This window comes from Mirounga angustirostris, unplaced genomic scaffold (genome assembly GCF_029215605.1).
Source record: "Mirounga angustirostris isolate CCGP_5_RB_7025 unplaced genomic scaffold, mMirAng1.0.hap1 SCAF_9, whole genome shotgun sequence".
NCBI classification, from domain to species: domain Eukaryota; kingdom Metazoa; phylum Chordata; class Mammalia; order Carnivora; family Phocidae; genus Mirounga; species Mirounga angustirostris.
Genome location: NW_026991717.1, coordinates 52948097 through 52969809, shown reverse-complemented (window position 1 = coordinate 52969809; position 21713 = coordinate 52948097). Strand labels below are relative to the sequence as shown.

At 43.5% G+C, this 21713-nt stretch overlaps 2 protein-coding genes across 7 annotated transcripts in view; one reads left to right on the top strand and one right to left on the bottom strand.

The window, feature by feature from the left end:
* SCG3 (secretogranin III) overlaps window positions 1-4992 on the top strand; it is a 35033-nt gene extending 30041 nt beyond the window's left edge. Inside the window, exon 12 of the mRNA XM_045900073.3 lies at window positions 2049-4992. Coding sequence (XP_045756029.1) covers window positions 2049-2167 — 119 coding nt within the window. The 3' untranslated portion in view covers window positions 2168-4992. The remainder of the gene's footprint in view (window positions 1-2048) is intronic.
* Window positions 4993-5165: 173 nt separating this feature from the next.
* Window positions 5166-18577, bottom strand: LYSMD2 (LysM domain containing 2). 6 transcript variants are annotated; one of them, XM_045900071.2, is made up of 4 exons: window positions 17921-18104; window positions 13898-14043; window positions 6780-7111; window positions 5166-5726 (listed from the first exon to the last, which is right to left on the bottom strand). In XM_045900071.2, the coding sequence occupies exons 2-4, from the start codon at window positions 13901-13903 to the stop codon at window positions 5684-5686; spliced, it is 381 nt and encodes a 126-aa protein (XP_045756027.1). In that variant the 5' UTR covers window positions 13904-14043; window positions 17921-18104; the 3' UTR covers window positions 5166-5683. The 6 variants fall into 6 exon arrangements, with proteins under 6 accessions (XP_045756027.1, XP_045756025.1, XP_064426547.1 ...); XM_045900069.3 differs by lacking the exons at window positions 13898-14043; window positions 17921-18104 and adding an exon at window positions 18113-18577; XM_064570477.1 differs by lacking the exon at window positions 13898-14043.
* Window positions 18578-21713: the final 3136 nt, after the last annotated feature.

Here is a 21713-nt window from a genome sequence, read left to right as displayed (position 1 = left end):
CTTCTGCACCATGCTCATTTTCCCAGGGCACACAGTGACAGCTATGTTTTAAGATAGAGTTTTTCCATTTCAAAAGAAAGCAAAGTATTTTCCTGTGTGTCCATTCAAATCCCCCGGACCTCTTCACATCTGCCTTTGGGCTGCCTTTCATCCCACTAAAGACGTTGACCCTGCAACCAGCTCGGGAGAGCCAGTATTAATCTGAACCAGCGATCATCAAGAGGCGCCTCTTTGTGCCCTCCGAGTCAGTCAGGAATCTGCTGGTGAGGTGCGCGCAAAATGTATGTTCGGCACGACTCTGTTTTGTCCTGACAGTAAGGGAAAATGAAAGGGAACAACAATAACAAAAACCCCAAGCGCTTCCTGAATATTGGTTCTACACCTGTTAGTTGCTTCATGTTCCCCACTTCAAGGCCGTAGATGGCCAAAGCAGAGACTACAGACAGACCAGCGTTCAGAACCTGACTCTGCCCTTACCCAAGCGAGTGACTTACCTCTGTCCTGTTTCTTCGTCTCTGAGATGGGGTTACTAATGCTTACCTCATGGAGTTCCGCGACAAGCAAGTCAGATGACAGTTGTAAAGTGCCCAGAGCTGACAGTTGTCTCTTTAATCTTCACGGCCAAGCCCTAGTGAGAACAAATGCCTTTCTTCGTGGAGAAGAAACGGGTTTTCTCTAAGCCTCGGCTCACTTGATACAATAAACACCTGGCGCCTACAGCGATGTTCTTTATAGTTTTCCTTTCATGGGTGCTCTGAGCTTTTGTTCCCCACTCTCTCCCTTTTTTTCTCCTTTGCAAACTGACAGAAGGCAAGGCTCTGTTCCAGAGGCTGCTGTAGCCAAGGTGAACGGCACTGTCCTCAAGGAACTCAGCCTCAGGCAACTCAAAATCTGGGGGGGCGTCTCCCCAAGTATGCTGGGGTACAGAAGACCCACATGTCCCACCCTGTGAGATGTGAGTCATAAATTTTGGTACCACCGTAGGATGCATTGTATGTAGCCATTAAAAGCGGCGTTTCTGAAGAATATTGATGCTCACTGGGTAAAGTGAAAGGAGCTTGTTAATAAGGTTGTATATATACTGTGATCTCAATCCTGGGTTGAGAGACATATATTTGGAAAGTGAAAAAAGTAGAATAAAAAACCAACTGTGGTTATTTATGATTACTAGAATTCAGGTGATTTAAATTTTATTTCCATGTTTCTGTATTTTCTATTTTTTAAAACAATAAGCATCAAGGGAGGATGTGGGTTTTCTTTAAGCCTTCAGAAAAATGCCACAGGCAGCATCCTTACTTGGTTATCTGTTTTTGATGGGTGGTTTGATGGTTTACACAGGTTTTTTGTTTAAGTAGGACAGAAGAGCCATAAAGAGGTTTCTCTAAAAAAAAAAAAAAGCTCCATGCATATAATTTTTTTTGCTCTGTGCATATAATTCAGATACTATGAAAAATCATGGTCATTCTTAATTTGGAAAAAAAGAGTGGGCTGTCACATCAACAGTGACTTAACCTGTATAACAATTGCAGAAAACCAAAACACCTGGTTCTGTTTGTAACTCTTACTATCCATATGATCCTGAACAAGGTACTTAAGCTTTAGGATCTTGTTATCCTAATGTGATTCCCGGACCAGCAGAATCAACATCTCCTGGAAACTTATTTAACATGCCGAATCTGGAGCTCCACCTCAGACCTACTGAAAACAAACCTGCAAGAGCCCCTGGTGATTGGTATAAACATTAAGTTTGCAAAGCCCTGGTCTATGAGCCTGTCCCTCCCATGGTCAAATGAGGGTGGTACTCCCCACTTGAACACCTTGCAGGGGTGATGATGGACAGCAAATGAGATAATATCACACACATAAACATGATTTTAAACTCTAAAGACTGAACAAATGCCAAGATCTAATATGTTTTCCGATGTGAAAAACGGGGATGGAATGGTATTTGTGTTGTTGCATTAAAAGCTTCTTAGTTAATGGTCGTCACTGTAATGGGACGTCTCTTTCCTGATTGTTGCTCATGATACGCTAACGATCTTTTCTAGATTATGACCTTTCAAAGATGAGGGACTTCATCAACCAACAAGCGGATGCTTATGTGGAGAAAGGCATCCTTGATAAAGAAGAAGCTGATGCCATCAAGCGTATCTACAGCAGTCTGTAAAAATGGCAGAAGATCCAGGAGTCTTTAGACTGTTTCAGTAAACATAGCTTAAAACACTTCTAATTCTGTCATTAAAGTTATTTGACCCAAGGATTATTAGAAAGTGATGAAATTGCAGTAGTTAACCTTTTAGAAGTGGTTAAACATAGCTTTCTTGCCATAAAAACTGTCTGAAAAGTAAAGTTGTATGTAAGCTGCGATTTTGCATATAGAATCCTTATTTCCTTTTAGATTTACATTTTATAATCAGAGATATGTTGCTTTGGAAAGCCTGTCATGGATAGAACTTAAAATTGAAGCTTCTTCCCTCCGTGTCACACCCACAAGCACCCACCTGAAGAATTAGGGGCTTCTGTTTTCAAGGCATGCTGGGTACCAAAGCACCTCATAGAATATGTCTGTTACAAGATGTTGTTTTCACTACCAGTTCCCTTTGGGGAGTTAAAATAAATTTACATTTCTTCAAAGCCTCTCTAGCTTAAAGGATAACTCTCTGCTTTTTTGGCTGTTCCTGCTGGCTCTTTATCAGGCCCAGTGGTACAAAAAGGAACCTGAAAGATAAGCATAGGATTTGCTGGATTCATCAACAATTTCTCCCAACATTTGACATTTCCAGACACTGAGTTTGTTTATTAGTAGGAATAACTATGTGCTCTCCAAGGAGAAAAATGAGGTCATAAACACTACAGAAGCAAAGTAAAAATGCCTGCCAGACCTGAGTTATCTAAACTGAATTTAATCCAGACCAAGGTATTCTCAACAGAGAGCAAGAGGGCCAAGCAGTAGTGCAGAAATAGAGAAAACAGTCATTCCCTTCTTTGTGGACCAAAGCTGGTGAACGAGCTTTCCTGGAAGAAAAGGTTAATGAACTTAGGGTCTCTGCAACTCCTCTTCCTCAGCTGCCATCGCAAACACAGCCCTGGAAGCAACACACAGTGGCCCAAGGTCCTCCTGAAATGGTAATGGGCAATGCTCCCAAACCAAAGAATGCTTTGAAAATGCATTATTCAGCATAAAGTGATAACATATTTTTCTATCTATTTCAGCTGGAAATCTTAAAAATAATATAATGCTTTGTGTATTAGCTGTCATGACTTCAAACGGCCTTCTGATACTTGTCTTGAATGCTCCTACTTGGTATCTACTTTTTGGTGAGGGCTGGGGAACGTATAGGGACAACGTTAAGAGGTTATTTTTCACAGGGAGGAAACCACTGCTGCTCCTCCCCATCCTCTCTAGAGTTGTAAAAATAAACAAAACGCAAAGCCTGACACCCACACAAACTAAACTCAGTATGTTCTAGAAAAGCCAGTACTCCCTGGTGAGCAGTAAGAGGGAACTAAAAACACCTATGCCCAAATTATCCTTGCCAAACACAGTGAGTCAGATCATTTTAATGTCATCTTTGATAACACGACCTACTCCTTCACCCAAGTCCTACAGTCCAAACAGGCTGCTTGTACATCAGGGGAAAAAAAAGTCTCACTGCAATTAAAGCATTTTATCCATTCACTTTTCTATAATATATCTAGATACCTATGCAGTCTATTTTTAAATAAGACATTTATTTAGGGAGTTTATTGTAGTTTTCTGACACACAGATATTCATTAGCTCCCAGCAGTAGCCAAGAAAAAAGAAAAGGGAGATCATCGGCCCTGTTTTAGAAATGAGTAAACTGGTTCACAAGAAGAAGGGCACAGAGTGTGCTCAAACTCGGATGGCCAAGAAGTGGTTAAAAGTGGGCCTCGGACCCGGTTTCTTGTGGCTCAGTCCACTCCTCCGAGGCAGTACTAAAGTACTCTGGTCCAAAACAGTTCAACTGTGGCCACAACAAATCCAGAGTTTTTAATAACGTGAAGGACAGAGATGGCTTGGCCAGAAAGTGCTAAGAGTAGACCTTAGGCAACAAAGAAATAGAAGAATATTTTTAAGATTGTGGTCTGAATTTTACATTTCTGCTTATATTACATCTTTTGGATAGCATTTTTGGATTTATGTCTTTTGGATTACTCTCAAATTTCAGATGATGTTAAACAGCATGATAACTTTACATTCTTTGAAAGTTCCTGTGCCTCCAGAGAGGCCTAGACCTTGTCTTATATACGCAACGGTTTCCCTTCCTTTTTTGTTTTCTTTTTGTTTTCTCCTCTTCCAACTAAATCCCGAGTCAGGTAGCAGCAAAGCATGATCAAGAGACCACCCTATATCAGAGACGGTAACAGCATGAGAAAAAAACCAACACATCAGGGAGTATGTATGTTACGAATAAACAAGAAATTCAAGACAAGGGCAGATGACTAGTGTTTCCCATGCATGCACCTGTTGGTCACTCTCAAGGGCTGGAGATGTGCAGTTCCGATTCTATAAGCTCTGCTGCATTGATGTCTAAGGGCACCTGTTTCCTGCTTAATGGAAGACCTGAAGGAGGGAGATGGGGAAGAGAAAATGAGGGGAGAGTCCTGTTTGCCCCACGGAAAGCAGATTCCTTGGGGGTGTAGGGGAGGGATAAATATGGGGAATTTTTGTGGAAGCTTAAAGATTTCTTTAACCTGGTACTTGAATAAAAACTGAGACCAAAAAAAGTTTAACTGTAAATAATATTTTGCTTAACATTTATGTCTGTAACCTGTACATATGAAAAAAGACAAATTATGTAAATAAAAACTTAACCCTCAATTCAAATGAGCACAGTGCCTACGAAGCGCTCTTTATAAAGTGACTTAATGAAATCTAAACTAGAATTCACCAGTGTGTCATAATTTCTCCTTCTGATCATATTCTATGTTCATACCATATCTCAAACATATCAGGTCAAATATTATGAAAATGCAAAGGTTACTAATACCCATAATGATTTGCTTTTAGATTATTGAAACTTTTTCAAAATTCCAATTATAATAATAAAAGCAATTAAAATGGAGGAGAAGCTATCACCATTTAAAAAGTAATTTAAAAATCAACTTTATTTTTCCATTTGTTGAAAAAATTGAAGACTCAAATATGAAAACATAGTTTATTTTCTCATTCAGGCTTTTGTAGTTTATTTTTACAAAATAGCAGACAAAATTTGGTTCTTTATATTAATACAGAATATGTAATACATATCGAAATATATATATATAGCACTTAAGTTATAAACACATAGCAAAATCAGTATCACTTAAACAGCAACCATGTATTTCACATAATTATGATTTCTCAGAAGATCAACATCATTTTCAGCTTGAATATGTATATAGTCTTTGATGCTTTATGTTAACTAGTATTTACAAAACTAGTCTAAAAACTACCATCACCTACAAAAGTGATGGGCTTTAGGATACAATTTTGCTCTCATGCCATAATAAAGACCTAAAATTATAGAAAGCCAGAGGGAAATAATCACTTCAGTGCAATTGCAGTAGGTAGAACTACTAAATTGTGATTTAACGATGTATGCTTTTGAATCTTCAGTTGTTGGTTTCTTTATGATTCAACCATCTCTTAATCCAGGTTAGATTATCACCCCTGATTATCTAACTGTGATAGAGGGAAGTTGCATAGGGGCTTTCTTCATCTCTGAAAAAAAGAAATTCAGCATAAATCAGTGTTTAAAAACACTTCAGAAAACTAATATGTATACTTATTATATACCTTAATATCCACTTGCCAAAGAAGGGCAGGAGTATATCAATTTATAATATTTTGCATGTCCTGGAAGTTGTATGAAATGCAAATACTCATTAGGGTGTACCTTATTATCTGCATTTTATTGGCAACTCAATTATTGGAATAAAGAAGGGTACTTGTAAAAAAAGAATATATATATTCTTATATATTTACATTTTTCTATTACATTTAAATAAAACATTGAATTATAAAATGATTATATTCGTATTTGTTTTTATTTTTTATATTCTACCTTTTCCTCGAAAGGACTTGATGTGCCTACAACAAAAAGCATAAATATAATAAGATGAATTAGATAGAAATAAAAAATCAGGACTAAGGAAAGGAGAACAGTATGAATACATTAACCATAAAAAATACTGTAGTAGTTGAACTGAACATCAGTTTTAGTTGCTAGCTTCCCGGTAGCCAGGGCAAAAAAGGAAACCAATAGCTTGTGCCATTCTTGGATTCATAAAGGAAAAAGAAAATCAATTCTGTAGGAGAGAAAAAGATTTGCCCTAGTATCAAATTAAAGAGCAGAGAAAAAAGCTCACATGAAAAACACCCAGTAACAAATAACGGACACTGTCTTTGACAAATTGCATTAGGATCACAAGGATTCCCCAGCGCAGTCCTTCCTCTGACGGGATAAACGAGACGTTTCTGCTTGCCTGCTATCCAGAATTGCTCGCTGGACAGTTACACTACTAAACCAAAGAAACTTTTTATAATAAATAACAGAGACAACAGGTAAAGCCCTATGCAGAATGCAGGAGCTCTTTTTACGCTTCATATATTGAAAATGACTTTCTAGAATTAAAATAGAGTTTTTAAAGGAAAAGGAAAAAATAGGAAAGGGAAGAGCAAAGGAGAAAACAAAACACAACAAAACCTTAGCCAAGCAAGGACATCATAAGAGTAATTTATTCAGCCTCTGACATTATACCAGCATATTTTTACCTGCTCTCTTCTTTTAGTTTCTTGGCTGCCTGCGTTGACAACTTAATCTGCAAGTCTAGTCTCTGCAGGAAATCTCTAGCTGACACTTCTTCAGGCTGTATGGGCTGAACATTGGATTCTTGAGGACTGGGAGGAGAAAGGTCTTCCCCAGCTGCTACCGGCTCTTCTTCATGAGAAAAACTGCTACCAACAGTTTCATTTTCTGAAGAATCTATTGAGTTAAGTCCATTAAACAACAGAGCCTTCTCTGATATAACTGGGATGTTCAAAGTTTTCTTCAGAAATATACAGTCACTGGTAAACAGTTTATTTGCCCTTTTAATCTGCTCCATCTAAAATATAAAAAAGGAAATACAGAATTATATATAAATAAATCCATTAGTGGGGTTTATTACACAACCAGAACTAAAAATATCCAGGCTCAGAATATGTGCAATGCTTTCTCTGGATTCGAGATTCTTAATTTGGGTTTAGTCACTTCCCCAGGTACTCCTGGTTATTTCAAGAGTTGTCAGGAAATTGTTTCCCAACTTTAAAAAAGGAAAAACGAATTTTCCCCCACTATAATATTTCCCCTACAAGGGAGCTTTTACCAAGAAGCCTTAAATCCCTGACGTTTTAGCTTATCTAATAAATTCTATTCTTGTTTTAACATTTCTATTATTTGATTAAAAAACAAAAACTAGTACTGTTATTTTACTTACGGGGTGCTTCCCTTGTCTCTGGAATTGTATTTGGTAAATATAATGGATACAGGAGCTGGTACAGGGATAAATACAACAAGCATTTGCAAGAATGGTGTCGCCTGGGGCTGCAGGCATTAAGAAAGACCTCACAGAGAAGGTGGGGTTCTGATTTTGATTCTTTTAATTTTAGATGGGCCTCGAAGAAGGGGTAGAAGCATTATAGGTAAGGAAAGGAGGTGTGGAGCACATTACATACATTATCTCGTATTTCCTACCCTATGGAGCAGGCATTTGAAGATCCACTTCACAAATAAAAGAAACAAAACTCAGAGAGACTGTGGACCATGGAACCATCATACACTGGCAGATGAAGCAGCTAGAATTTAATACAGTTTCTATACCCTCAAACTCTTTCCCAGCCTGTGGATGCCTCCCGCAGAGCGCAGAGATGGGGATGGGAGGTGGGGGTGGAAAGGGAGAATGGAATCTACACACGGGGTCTCATTTAACCTCCACAACAGTTCTGCCATCCAGACTGTCACCCCCTTTTTGCAAATGAAGAAATGGAGACTCCAGAGAGGTAAGTGGCATGCCTAAGTCCCCAACGCTGTGAGCGCGGACAGGACTCAACGTGCGCTGGCTCCCGGCGCGCCGGAGAACCGCGTGCGCATGCGTCCCCCAGCCGCGCTCCGGGTGTCTGCCCACCTGTCTGCCCACCTGTCTGCCCACCTGTCCGCCCGCGAGCCGGGGCACTGCCCCGCGCTGGGCTCCGCACGTGCCCCGCGCCATCTCAGTCTCTGCACAGCTCCTTCTGCTGAGGCAGGGGACCGAGACGGTTTGGTACGAGAGCTGAGTGCGCAGGCTTGGGAATCTGACAGGCCCGGTTTCAAATCCCAGCTCCGCCAACACCACGGTCTCCACGTGAGCTGGTTCCTCCTTTCCCTCAGCCTGTAGCCTCGTGTGTAAAATAGGGGTCACCCACCCTTCACAGGGTTGTCTCACATCCTTGCATAGAGGAGACAGAGAGGTAGGTAGGTAAGTAGGCAGACAGACACAGATAGGAAATCTATGAGAGAAAGAATATTTAGCAGAGCACCTGGCAGCTGATGATACTACTATTTTCCAATGAAGAAATTAACGCACACACAGATGACTGATTTGACCAAGTGCCTACGGCTCTTTAAATGTGTGAGCTGGAGGGGCGCCTGGGTAACTCAGTCGGTTAAGCGTCTGCCTTCGGCTCAGGTCAGGATCTCAAGGGTCCTGGGATCCAGCCCCGCGTTGGGCTCCCTGCTCAGCGTTGGGTTCAGCGGGGAGTCTGCTTCTCCCTGTCCCTCTGCCCCTCTCCCCTCATGCTCGTGCGCACTCTCTCTCTAATAAATAAGAATCTAAAACAATTAAAATAAATGTGTGATCTGGGATTTCTGTCTGACTCTGAAGTCCATACAACACCAGGATAAAAGTGCATGACTAATGGGACCAAATTATGGGATCCTTTAATGCCAAATTGTGAGTGAAACAATTAGATTTCTACATCAAAGAGCCTGAAAAACAACAGTCGATTACTGAATGAACCCTGTATCTTCTGATTTCTTACTATAAGCTGAATCTATACAAATGGTACACTTAAAGCTTTCTTTTTTTTTTCTTTTAAAGATACTACATTAAAGTATCTTTTGTGTAGAGTGGGGTGGTCTTTTGTGTTCTAGTTTCTGATTAAAAGAGAGAAGGTAAGGGTGAGGAAGAGAGGCATGAATAGGCAGGTGCATTTAGGAGACAAAACTAAAAATCTGAAAATCCTAAGTATCTCTGGTCTGGTTCAGGCTTCGATTTAAGAGATTTAAATAACCATAGCAGGTTATTTAATTTAATTAAATAAAGAGATTTAAATAACCATAGCAGGTTCAGGTACATTCTACTCTGCCTTTAATACCCCCTCCCGTTTTTTTTTTAACAGCTAGCATCTACCTCCTCCATCTTAGTATGTGGGCTTCCAATGGCACTGAGCAACCCCCCCCCCCCAACACACACACACTCCAGGGTGAGCATATGACTCATTCTTGCCCTTTGGAGTGTCACAGTGTCCTGGCTTTCATGATAGGTCACAGTCCCATCTTGGAACAATTCAAAGATGCAGGGAGACTTTTGCTGAGTCTGGGAGGAGAAAGATTCTGTATTTTTTCTGCTGGAAAGAGCAGCTGTCCCCCCACCTCATGGAACCTGAGGCTATCTGGGAGGAGAGCAATCAGTTCTCTGAATCAAAGCCTGAAGCTAGAATACCCTAGGGCCTTTCAGTTCCATGACCCAATAAACTCCATTTTTTGTTTGTTTCTGTTTTTTGCTTAAGCCAATCTGAGTTAGGTCTTCTGTCACTTGTAAATCAAAGAACCTTCATTGATATAGTGCTCTTCAAAATGCTTATTGGCAGGGGTCTACTATTTTCTGAGAATAATGATGGAGGACAGAAACTGACAGGAACACCAGATCTGAGTGCCGAGGCAGGGCTGAAAATATCAAGCATAAACTGTGAATTCCTTCAGGACAAGCACTTTTATTTCTCTATCTTCCCTGGGGCTAACAAAGACCTTTACACATTAAGTGCTTAGGATAGAAGGATGGATAGATGGATGGATGGATGAATTCATTAAAACAGGTCAGAGGAGTAGGCATAAAGATGAACCCAGGGGCGCCTGAGTGGCTCAGCCGGTTATGCATCTGCCTTTGGCTCAGGTCATGATCCCAGGGTCCTGGGATTGAGCACCACATCAGGCTCCCTGCTCGGCGGGGAGTCTGATCTCCCTCTGCCTCTCCCCCTGGCTTGTGCTCGTGCTCTCTCTCTCTAATAAATAAATAAAAACTTAAAAAAAAAATTAACCCAGGGAAGTAACCAGAAAGGGACAATAAATCATCTGCTGTGCTAGTGACTCTTTCAATACACCCCCACCACCCAATCCATCCCCAACTCTTCTTGAGCCTGTTCTGAACCCCAGGAGACTGACCTCTTAAGAACTGCATTACCTAAGCCCCCTTGTCCTTGGACTGCCAGTGGGTGTTCCAAAGGAAGTCATGAGCAGAAAGATACAGCACCATGTCTCCAGTGGCTGCACTCCTCTATGGCAGAGTTCCTGCCAGGTAACCGCTCCCTCATCCACGGCTCCAGCCTTCCTCGTGTGGGGTACGCCACTTCTTCCCCTTGCCCTTCAAGCCTTGGGGTAATGTCTCCCTGCTGTTGCTAGTCTCAGGTGCTTCACCATCCCTTGGTGGTTCCCCCAGCCCTGCTCATACTTCTGTAAATGTTCTTTCACTAAATTCTCTTTGGCCACACACCCCCACGCCCACTATCTGTTTCCTGTCAGAACCTTGACCCATACATCTATCATTCAAAACAAGACAGCCCATCACAGCTAGGCGAAGGGCCAATGACGGGGACCACAAGACAAGGTAACTGAGTCAACAGCTGGGTATAGTCAAGGAGCACAGGGAATGAGGGCAGGGTTCCCTTAGTTCTTGTATATCATCCCATTGATTCACCCATAGAATTGCCTCTTTAGCCTATGAGCTTCCTTAAGTCAGAGACTATGCTGTCTCCATCTCAGTATCATCAGCAAGCATTTAAGGTGTACATTCACCCTATAGTCTAGACGGGATACAGCATCAGGGACATCGGGGATATCCAGACATAGTTAGCATCAAGGTGGGGACCAATCTAAGGACTGGCAGATTTGAGTCTGAAGATGAAATGAGCCTAATACAAGGTAGTAGTTAGAAACAGGGGCTCTGGGGCCATACTTTCTGGGTTCAAATCCTGGCTTTGTTAAGTATTTAGGATAATGCATAGCCCCCAGGAAGCCCTCAAAAAAGATAATGATAATAGTTGCTATCTTATTATTACTGGTTAAAAGTGAGAAAGTAACAAGTAAAGGCAGATTCTAATATGTATTTATTCAGCAAATGAGAAGGAAGCAGGAATTTCTCACAATAAAAAATATTTCTCCTACAAAGTAAGAATATATAAAACAAATTTCATGAAACCAACCCCAGATAATTAACATTATATGTTGTCACTGCCCTGAGGTGTGCAAGCTCTATGTTTTCTTTTTCCCCCCAAAGGTGATAAATTTGATCTTAACTTGTTTTCCTTTACGAGTGCTGGCTTGAACCAACTGAACAGGTTGCAAACTCTGGACTCATAATAAAGTTAAGGAATAAACTAGCCAAGCAAAAAGCCGGCGCGGGGGGGGGGAGGGGCGGAGGGGAAGCAGCATTCTAGTGAGAAAGAGCAGTTGCAAGACCCCAGCACAGGAAAAAAACAGTGTGGCTGAAGTATAGGGAGTAATGAGCAAAACTCTAGGCCACATTGGGCCTTGGATGCCAAGGTAAAAAACTGGATTTTATTTTATTTATTTATTTTTAAAGATTTTATTTATTTATTTATTTATTTTAGAGAGCGGGGGGCGGGGGGAAGAGGTGCACACATGAGAGTGGGGAGGGGCAGAGGGAGAGAGAATTCCAAGCAGACTCCTCGCTGAGCTCAGAGCCTGACTCGGGGCTCAATCCCAGGACCCCAAGATTATGACTTGAGCTGAAATCATACAGAGAATAACTACAGCTGCTTCAAGTTTTGGATAGCACAAGGATTTGATTTGTTACAGGCTTTGAAAATTGCAGTTTTCTGGCACGGTCCCAATGCTGACCTGGGTTGTGTTAGAAACACATAAAGCAGAGAACAGTAAATTAGAACTCTTAGAAGATATTACGATCCTTTTCTCCATGACCTGAGTCGAAGGCAGATGCTTAACTGACTGAGCCACCCAGGCGCCCCTCAATGAAACTTTTTTTAAAAAAGAATACATGAGGATTCTTCCTCTGCCCCTCCCCCCCAAAAAATAAATAAAAAGAATATATGAGAATCTATTAAACCCCAAGCTACTAAAGGCTATTTTACCATACTTCTCGCTACATGTTGCATTATTTATTTATAGTTCTCTTGCCTTTGATCAGCAAGGATCAACAATTTCTACCAGCAGCAGGGCCTGAAGTTATGAACACAAAAGATTTACATATACTTACATTTCTAATTCACAACCCTTGTTGTCCCTAAAATGACAATTATTTCACCTTTTCTCAGCAAGGTGACTTCTGTTCCAGGAAATGTTAAGCAACTAGGTTTAACAGCTCACTGGAAGAAAGTGAGAAGACCCTGGGAATAAAACCGGACAGGAAGTGATTGAGGGCACTGGAAGCAACGTGGCCTCTGGAGAGGCGAGAGGGCAGGCAAGCTACCAGGAGGAAGCAAAGAGACAATGAGAAAGTTTATGCAAATAATAGGTCTCCTCACTGCCTCCTGCTCACTTTTAGTTTGTATACTGTTTTCTGGATGTTTTTCCAGGGTTTCCAAACAAAAAGTTCACAGTGGCTGCCTGGAGCCGGTGAGTTTCCTCCTGAAGCTTGCATCCAACTGAGAGGAGCTAGGATCACCACAAAGGCCATAGCTAAATCTAGAACACTGGGTTAGGGAAAGGACCTAAATGTCTCAGAAGAGACAGGCACAGTCAGGGAAATTCCAGCGCAAGCAAATTCGTGTCTGAGATCGACACGGTATTTAATAGTTTCTCAACTCAGCCCAAATAGTTTCAGTTTCCCAGGCCACTTCCTCAAATGCTGCTTTGGTAGAGATGCTCAAATGTAAACCTATGTTTAATTCAATGTCAAGACTCCCTGCTGGTAGAAGGGGAGCAAACCAGCACCAATCTTTCCTTAGGCTGGAGAGCCAGCCTTAAATTACACTTTGCAATTCCAGTCACTCAGCCCCTACCCTGGGCTTTGTCTTTCAGGGTCTGCTCAACTCCAGGGCCCAGTGATTTCACTCCAGGCAGGCCTGTGGATTAGGTCCATACATACGTGGAGGGCCTGCCATGTGCCAGACCCAGGCTAGGCACAGAATGTACAGAGATGAGTGAGACAAGAAACCTGGCTTCTCCAGTAGCTACAGGCTAGTGGAAAGCAGTAGTAGACAAACTCACCATGAATAATAAGAGGAAAACATGTATCATCCTGTAGCATATAGCACAAGGACTCAAACCAGGCTCAATAAAAACAGGTAAAAAAATAATAATAAATGCCAGTTATTAATAACTAATAATGACTTTAAAAGTGATGTGGGAAGGGTCCTTCAGATATTTTCTAAGGCACTGGCAGAAGAACTGGCATCCATCAGGCGTCAGGCCTGGCCAGGTTCTCCAACATCCTCATTCTTCTTTCCTATAGAGAAGCCTCCTGGATCCCTGGGCCCATCTCTCAGGCAGAGATACTCAAATGAAACAGTAAACAAATAAGCAGAAAATATATAGCGCATCAACAAATCATCTAGACTCCAACAGCTTCCCACCACTTCCTTCTCCGCTGCTTTGTTCCAAGCTGCCATCTTCTTACCTGCATTATTACAAAGCCTTCATCCTTCTGGTCTCGCTGCCTTGGCACTCGCCCCGCTACAGTGTGTGCTCAAAGCCGCAGCCAGAGGGATCCAAATCAGATCACGCCATTCTTCTGTTCAAATTCCTCCAACACGTTCCAGCTCACTCAGAGAAAGAACCAAAGTTCTTACAACGGCTTTCAAGACCCGAAATGATGTGGTCCAAATACACCCTATTGCATTCTTTCTTTTTTTTTTTTTAAAGATTTATTTATTTATTTTGAGAGAGCGAGAATGAGAGAGAGAGAGTACATGAGTGGGGGAAGGTCAGAGGGAGAAGCAGGCTCCTCGCTGAGCAGGGAGCCCGATGCGGGACTCGATCCTGGGACTCCGGGATCATGACCTGAGCCGAAGGCAGTCGCTTAACCAACTGAGCCACCCAGGCGCCCCACCCTATTGCATTCTAAGTGCCAGGTACACTATTCCTGGAACTTGCCAATTATGTTCCCACCTCAGGGCCTTTGCATCACTCACTGTTCCTGCTGCCTGGAATGTTCTTCACAGATATCTGCATGCCCCCCACCCACCCCCTTTGCCTCCTTCTCTGTGAGGTCTTTGTGGTCACATCATTTTAAATTACAGCCACCTCCACTAGCCCTCGTTCTCTCCTCTCCCTGCTTAATTTTCTTTCATTTTGCTTGTCAATCCCTGACATATAACATATTTCTTTTGTTTGCTTTCTGTCTCCACTGACTAAATTATAAGCTCCATGAGGGCACAGATTTCTATTTATTCACTAACGTATCACCAAAAAGATAGAAGCTGGAAAAAAAAAAAAAAGGAAAATGAGATGAACAATAAACACTGTTGGGAAAACAAGGCAGGCAAGGGGAAGGGGGAAAGGAGGAGGGCTGTAATTTGACAGAGCACAGTCAGGAAGGCCTCATGGAGGAGACATGTAAGCAAGAACTTGAAGTCAGTGAGGGAGCAAGTCACATAGCCAAGGTCAGCCACATAATTTGCAGGGCCCGGTGAAAAGTGCAAACGTGGGGCCCTTGTTCACGAAGTATTAAAAATTTCAAAATGGCAGGGCCCCTGGGTGGCTCAGATGGTTAAGCAGCTGCCTTCGGCTCAGGTCGTGATCTCCAGGTCCTCGGTATCGAGACCTGCATCAGGCTCCCTGCTCAGCGGGGTGTCTGCTTCTCCTTCTCTCTCTGCCTCTCCCCTCTGTTCGTGTTTTCTCTCTCAAACGAATAAATAAAATCTTTAAACAATTCTTTTTTCAGGTTGGCATCAATTGCAGTGCAGGGCTCTTCTAAGCACGGGGCCCTGTGTGACTGCACAGGTCATACACCCATGAAGTGAACCTTCCATGCAGCTATCAGGGAAAGAGTGTTCCATATGGATGGAACAGCAAGTGCTAAGACCCCAGGAAGGACAGTGCTTTGGGAACAAGAAACAGGCCATGCTTGTAAAACATGAAGATTCCTGGGCTCCTTTTCTGAATATTCTGATTCAGTAGGCTCAAGGTCAGTTAGGATTCTTTATTTTTAGTTTGCCCCAGGGCATTCTCCTAGCCAGGCAAGTTGGAGGAACACCTCTCTCCCCCCACATCTTGGGATGTACCCTGCTGCTAGCCATTGAGCACCACTTCAGATAACCAGTTTCCAATTTGTTCCCCCAGAAACCCAGGATGGAAAACCAGACCTCCACTGTCACACCTTGTCAGAGTCTTTGTTCTGGGAACATCCCTCTACCTAAAATACTACTGGCTCTTACCAGTCTCTCCGTGCTGAGGGACTGGAGTCCTGCCTGGACGACCAGCTGGGGGGCTGGAGAGCTGTCATCAGAAGACAGGCTTCTCTGAGAATTCCTGCTCCTCTAAGTAAGACAGCAGAGCCATGCTCGGCTCTTGCCAGACGTGGGATGTTAAATTCAAATGTTTGCCTGGACTGAGTCTTAACTTCCAGGTGCACTGCCTTGGGTCTCTAAATCTCCAACATATCATCACCAACTCCTTTAAACAATAATTTAAATATGCTTATGATCTTGGTAGTCAATATTAGAAACTTAACTAATTCAACTTCTTTCCGTTCAGTCAGGGAAAGAAAAAAACTTTTCTGCCTTTTTAGCTTCCACCTAAAATCTCAATTTACAATGAGTAAATCCAATTAATATTTGCCTATTAAAGCAATAATATCACTTCACTGTTACAGTAAGAATTATCACTTTCACTGGTTCTACGGAATCTAAATATTTCATCAACTATAGTTCAGGGCCTAAAGTAAATGATACACATGTAATAAACCAGTGGTTCTCAATGAAGAGTGAGTTTCTTCCTAGGGAACATTTGGCAATGTCTGGATGGGGGTGGGGGTTGGGGGCCTTCCTGGCATCTAACAGGCAGAGGGCGGAGATGCTATTAAACATCCTACAATGCACAGCACAACCCTAGCAACAACCCCAAAGAATTATAGGGTCCATAATATCAATAGTGCTGTAGTTGAGACTCTTTGTGGCTATCACACTATAGTTCCCCATTCGTTATACTTGAGCTTAACATTTTAAAATCAAGTCTTTATGAAAGTAGTGAAAAATCTGGTTTACACTTTAACCAAAAGGGGTGATAAGGTTATGAGTAACAGGATCTATAGTAAGCAAAAACATAGATTAGAAAGTATTTGATAAAGGTAGAGAACTGCTGTGAGCAGATGTTTAGGAGCCCTAAGCCACTCAAGTGCAGCCATGGAGGGCACTGGGCTCTAAAGACTGCTGTGGGTAGGAACCAGGGAAATAACACTTCTCTAGATATCATGGATTCCTGGTATAGTCACCCTGGCCCAGGAGGTAGGACATATAGAAACCATACAGAAGAGACCTTCCTTCTTCAGTAACCAAGATGCTAAGAGAGCTCTTGATAAGACTAGGATAGAAATAAGGATGGAAATCAGAAGTAGAATCTAGATAAAAGCAAATGCTTTATCACTGTGCTAATTCAAGCTGCTCTCAATGAATAAACATACTTAGATAATATCCTTACCTCTCATCCGTCTTCCCATCTGTAAAAAGGTTAATTACACCTACCTCCAAGGCTCATTAGGAAAATCAAATTGAATAAAAACAAGATGGAACAGGACAAACGTAATGCCTGGCACGCAGCAGGCATTCAGCAGAAGGTAGCTACGATATTCCCCAACTCTGCTTTCCTCTGGCCCCCACCCAAAACCAGGCCCTATTGATGTGCATAAGAACTGCAGTTCTATGTTCACATTTAGAAACTCCCAGGCAGAGGGAAAGGGACTATCCATGGCATGATACTATCTATATATGTCTGCACAGCAAGATCCCTGGTCTCACAATGTTTAAATGACCTGCTAGGTAAACATAGAGTATCAGCTAGAAGGTGCAAAATAGTCTCTATCATTCTGTGAAGGGCCAGAAAGTTTCACTTCAAGAGAAAGATACAGATAAGATCGCCTTTCTTCCCATTCGTGTCTAAGGTGTTTCAGGTAAGAACACTGAAAACTAATACAGAACTCAAATGCAAAAAGGCCATCACATGGCTCAGAGTTAATTATAAGTAATTTTAATGAGACAATATGCTCCCTCAGGTTTCCATGTTCTTCCCAGAGGTGTAATGCAATATACTTAGGACAAACACACATAAATTTATAATAAACACAGCTCTCCAGCTCACCTAGACCCCAGTTCTGGGCTGCAGCTTAGCGACAGGTGTCACATTCACAGTTGCCAGTGAGCCCAGGGGTGTAATTTCACTTCTAAATAAAGCAGCATAATCGATAAAAACCAGAACCACCCTGCGGAAACAAATGTACCATCGCTGACTCATCACAGCGCTTGTTTACAGAGAAAACAAAATTCTCTGCCTGAGTCCACACCTCAGCTGGGCTTTGAGTAAATATGCACTACGGTAGTGTGATCCGGACTGAACATCGGGTGAACGTGGCTCCCTGGGGCTCTCTGGCCTTGCTCACGGATCTGGGCCGAGTCCGGGCAGGACACCGGGAACTCGATGCACTTACCTGGGGAGGGAGCCTCGGCGGCCTGCCCCTCTGGCTACAGCACCACCTTGGGCGACCACTGCCGCGGCCCTCAGCGCGCGCCAGGCGGGCGCCGGGGGCCAGACGGCCGCCCGCGCGACCCCCGGGGCTCCGGACCCCGCCCGAGCCCCTCCCGTGCCGCCGGCCCTCGCCGCCGCGGCGCGCCCTGCTCACCGTGACTCCGTACTTGAGCGCGATGCCCTGCAGCGTATCGCCGGCGCGGACCCGGTGCTCCACATGGCGCTCGATGACGCCGGCGCCCAGCGGCGCCCGCACGCTGGCCGTGCTGCCGTACGAGCGGGTCTTGGTGCGGGCCAGGCTCAGTGACAGCTCGGCCTCCTCGGACTCGGAGCCCGAGCGCGAGCGCGAGCGCGGCGGCGGCGAGGGGGCCGAGGGCCGGGGCGCTCGCGGGCCGCCTTCCCGCAGGGAGGGCGCGGGCGAGGAATCCGCCATGGGTCCTGCGGAGGCCGCCAGGTCGCGAGGCTCGCCAAGGGGGCGGCGCCTTGTGCGCCGCCGCCTCTTCTTCCTCCTCACAGGGGCTGCGGATGGCCGTTTCGCGGGGGCGGCGGGCTGGAGGCCGCGACGCGGAGCTGCGGGCCGAGCATGGCGGGCGCCCCCTCCTGCGCGTCCCGCCTTCCCCGGGCGCACCTGCAAGCGGAAGAGCGAGACGAGATCCCGCAGCCACCGGGCCGAGCGCCGCGGCTCCACCCTGCTCGCCGGTGCGGGGCAGGCCCTGCGGTGCGAGGAAGCGGGGCGCACTAACGCCCGCGGCCGCGGGGGCTACGGGGGGCCCATCCTCAGGCGTCCTTGGAGCCGGTGGAGCCCTGCGGCATGCCCACAGGTTCTAGAGAGCCCTGCCCCGACCACTGCAAAACACCAAAGCTTTGCTCTGCTTCCTGTATTGATTCCCCAGCAGGCGCCAGCTTTCTCAGACCTCCAAGCTCTCCCATAAAGGGTACTGCCCTCCCCCCACCCCACTGCCCTGATGACCTCAAAGTCCACGTCACAGAAAACATTGAGGCCATTAAACACACACCGTTTCTCCAGGCCTATCTGAAGAGCCAGGAGGGTCCGGGCCTTTCAACATTACAGCAGGAGGGATAGGCCTTTGAACATTACACCAGGTGGGTGACCTCAAACCAACCCTCCAGCTGTTTGGGTTTCACTCTTCACTGCCGGCCCGCTCCCCCCCCCCCCCAATTTTAGTCCTGGGCTGCCTGGAACGAGTGACTAGATACAGTCAATTTTCCAGGCTCACTAGCTACATCCATTCTCGTGGCTCGCTACTTAAAATTTACTATCTGCACCCTTTTTTTTTTCTTATCAGATTCCTCTTTAAGACACTGAAATCATAACTCCACAAAGTATTATCATTAAATCTACTGATGGCCTCTTATCTCTATTCTTCATCTGAACACTCTCTCCTCAACATGCTGGCTTCTGACAGTATTCTACAAAGAGGGGGTATGCATTTACTAGAGTGTGCTGCCACGGTTTCTGTTGTACTCTGGACAGCTCTGCAAGAGGAGGTACCCAATATGCAAGTCAGGAGACTGAAGTTTAATTCATCGGCTGAAGTTTCTATATGTTGCTGAGCTGGACAGAGGCGAAGACACTGGAGCTTGGAGACACCACAAAGGATGGGAGAGGAGCAAGTGGTCCTCACATCACCCTCCCACTCAAAAATTCTTCAATGGCTCCGTGAGGACAGCAGCATTAACATAACTCACATTGGCACCCAAAGTATTCTTTCTATTTTTATTATCCATGCTCTGATCATATCCCATCTACAACTTATCCTGTGCACATCCTGCCAGACAGAGCCACTTGAACTTGCCCCTCTTCCCTACCTTCCTGTTTGCATATGCTATACATCCCCACCTGTAATGCCACTCTTCTATACCCTGTCTGTATTTTTTAAAAATTTAAGGCCCATCCCACATGATACATCCTCCAAGAAATCTTTTCTGATTCTTCCCATGTGTCTCCCTTCCCTAGCCACCCAGTTGTTATTGTTTCTCCATTGAACCCCAACGTAGTTTGTACCTCTTGTTTAGCATTTAACTTGTGTTTTGTGTCATATGCTTATTTCCTCTACATGTTCTCCAGTGAGGTGTAACTAGATCTTACTCATCTTTTTAGCACCAGCAATGCCCAGCTCAGAGGCTTCAATAAAGCATCAAAAGTAGTCGAACTGAGGTGTAGTACAAGGATCCCAAAAGCTAAATTGGATTATTTAGCAAGATTGTGCCATACATGAACTCTTGAGTGGTATCCATTGTGCCCATCCCAGGAACTAGAAGAGAGGAAGAATGCCAGAGTTTCAATGTATAATGAGATCAGAAAATACTTCAAGAAAAAGAAATTGTCCTCAAAGAATTCACAACCTAGTAGTGAGAGAGCATATAACATGTCTTCCACTAAGGAAAAGTTTACAAGAACTTGAAGTTTTTATTTGAAGAGTAATGAACTGGGTTATATGAGATGTTATTAGGTGTTCTTTGGAAGAAGTTCAATGATCAATTAATTGGGGAAACACTACAAGCTATATTTCCCTTTTGGAGATTCACAATGCACATTAGAATACTGAAGGTTCTAGAAGTCCTGCAGTAAAGTAAGCTATTAGGTTTGGCTTAACACTGTATTTCCCAGACTCATTTGACCACGGAACCCCTCTTTCTCAGAATTTCAGCAATTTGGGAAGTGCTAAATTAAAGGGGTGAAACACAGGCCTAAATAAGAAACCAGGAAGATGACTTTGAGAAGTCAGAGAATACCAAAAGATAGAACAGTTGGTACCTAAAATAAGGGGCAGAAAATGAGCCAAGTAGGAAAAAGGCTAGGTGATGATCACTTAACTACTTTACAAATGACCAAGGCCTCTGTAAAAATGCAAGAAAAAAAAAAAGTACCAACAAAAATACAGAGAGATTCAAAAGCCATACTACCTCCCTCTCAGGACAAGTTTCTAAGCTGTCCCCAGTTATTTTCAACTTCTCCTGCCCTAAGAAATCCTGGATCATAAAACACCTCCAAAACAGTTATAAAATGCTCTGAAATAAATCCTACACAATTCTCAGTATTTTCTCCATGATTCCTTTTTGTGATCTTCACTAGAATTTCTTGTAGATCTCAGGAATTAATCAGCTTGAATTAATACTTGTTTGATATTTTATAGTTAGGGTTCTTTGTGAGGTTTTTTCCTTAGATATTGGGGCTGTTTCCAAATATTTAATCTTCCTGTAAGTTTTATATTGAATTCTCCATAATCTAAATAATAAAAGTTAATATCTATAATTTATGGCTTAGAATGAATTTTTTTAAAGGTTTTATTTATTTATTTGACAGAGAGAGAGCACAAGCAGGGGGAGCAGGGAGAGGGAGAAGTAGGCTCCCCACTGAGCTGGGAGCCCAATGTGGGGTTCAATCCCCAGACCCCAGGATCATGACATGAGCCGAAGGCAGACGCTTAACTGACTGAGCCACCCAGGTGCCCCAAGGATGAATTTTTTGTATATTTATTTCTCCTTCTTCAACCAGAACTTCAATATTGGTGTTTTGTGTATCTACCTACAACACAGAGCAAACCTCACAATTAATAGTGAAGCATTAGAAGCATCTCCTTTGGGGGTGCCTGGGTGGCTCAGTTGGTTAAGTGTCTGACTGTTGATCTCAGGGTTGAGTTCAACCCCTGTATTGGGTCCCATGCTGGGCATGGAGCTTACTTTAAAAATAAATTAATTAATTAAATTAAATTTAAATTTAAATTTAAAAA

Bases quoted from the DNA above. Each gene is read 5' to 3' on its own strand.
- LYSMD2 (XM_045900069.3), bottom strand. From the start codon at position 18,391: ATGGCGGATTCCTCGCCCGCGCCCTCCCTGCGGGAAGGCGGCCCGCGA. The intron at 7,112-18,112 runs GTGAGCAGGGCG...TTTATATTTTAG, and splicing joins CGCTCAAGTACGGAGTCACG to ATGGAGCAGATTAAAAGGGC. The intron at 5,727-6,779 runs GTAAAAATATGC...TCTTTTTTTCAG, and splicing joins AAACTAAAAGAAGAGAGCAG to AGATGAAGAAAGCCCCTATG.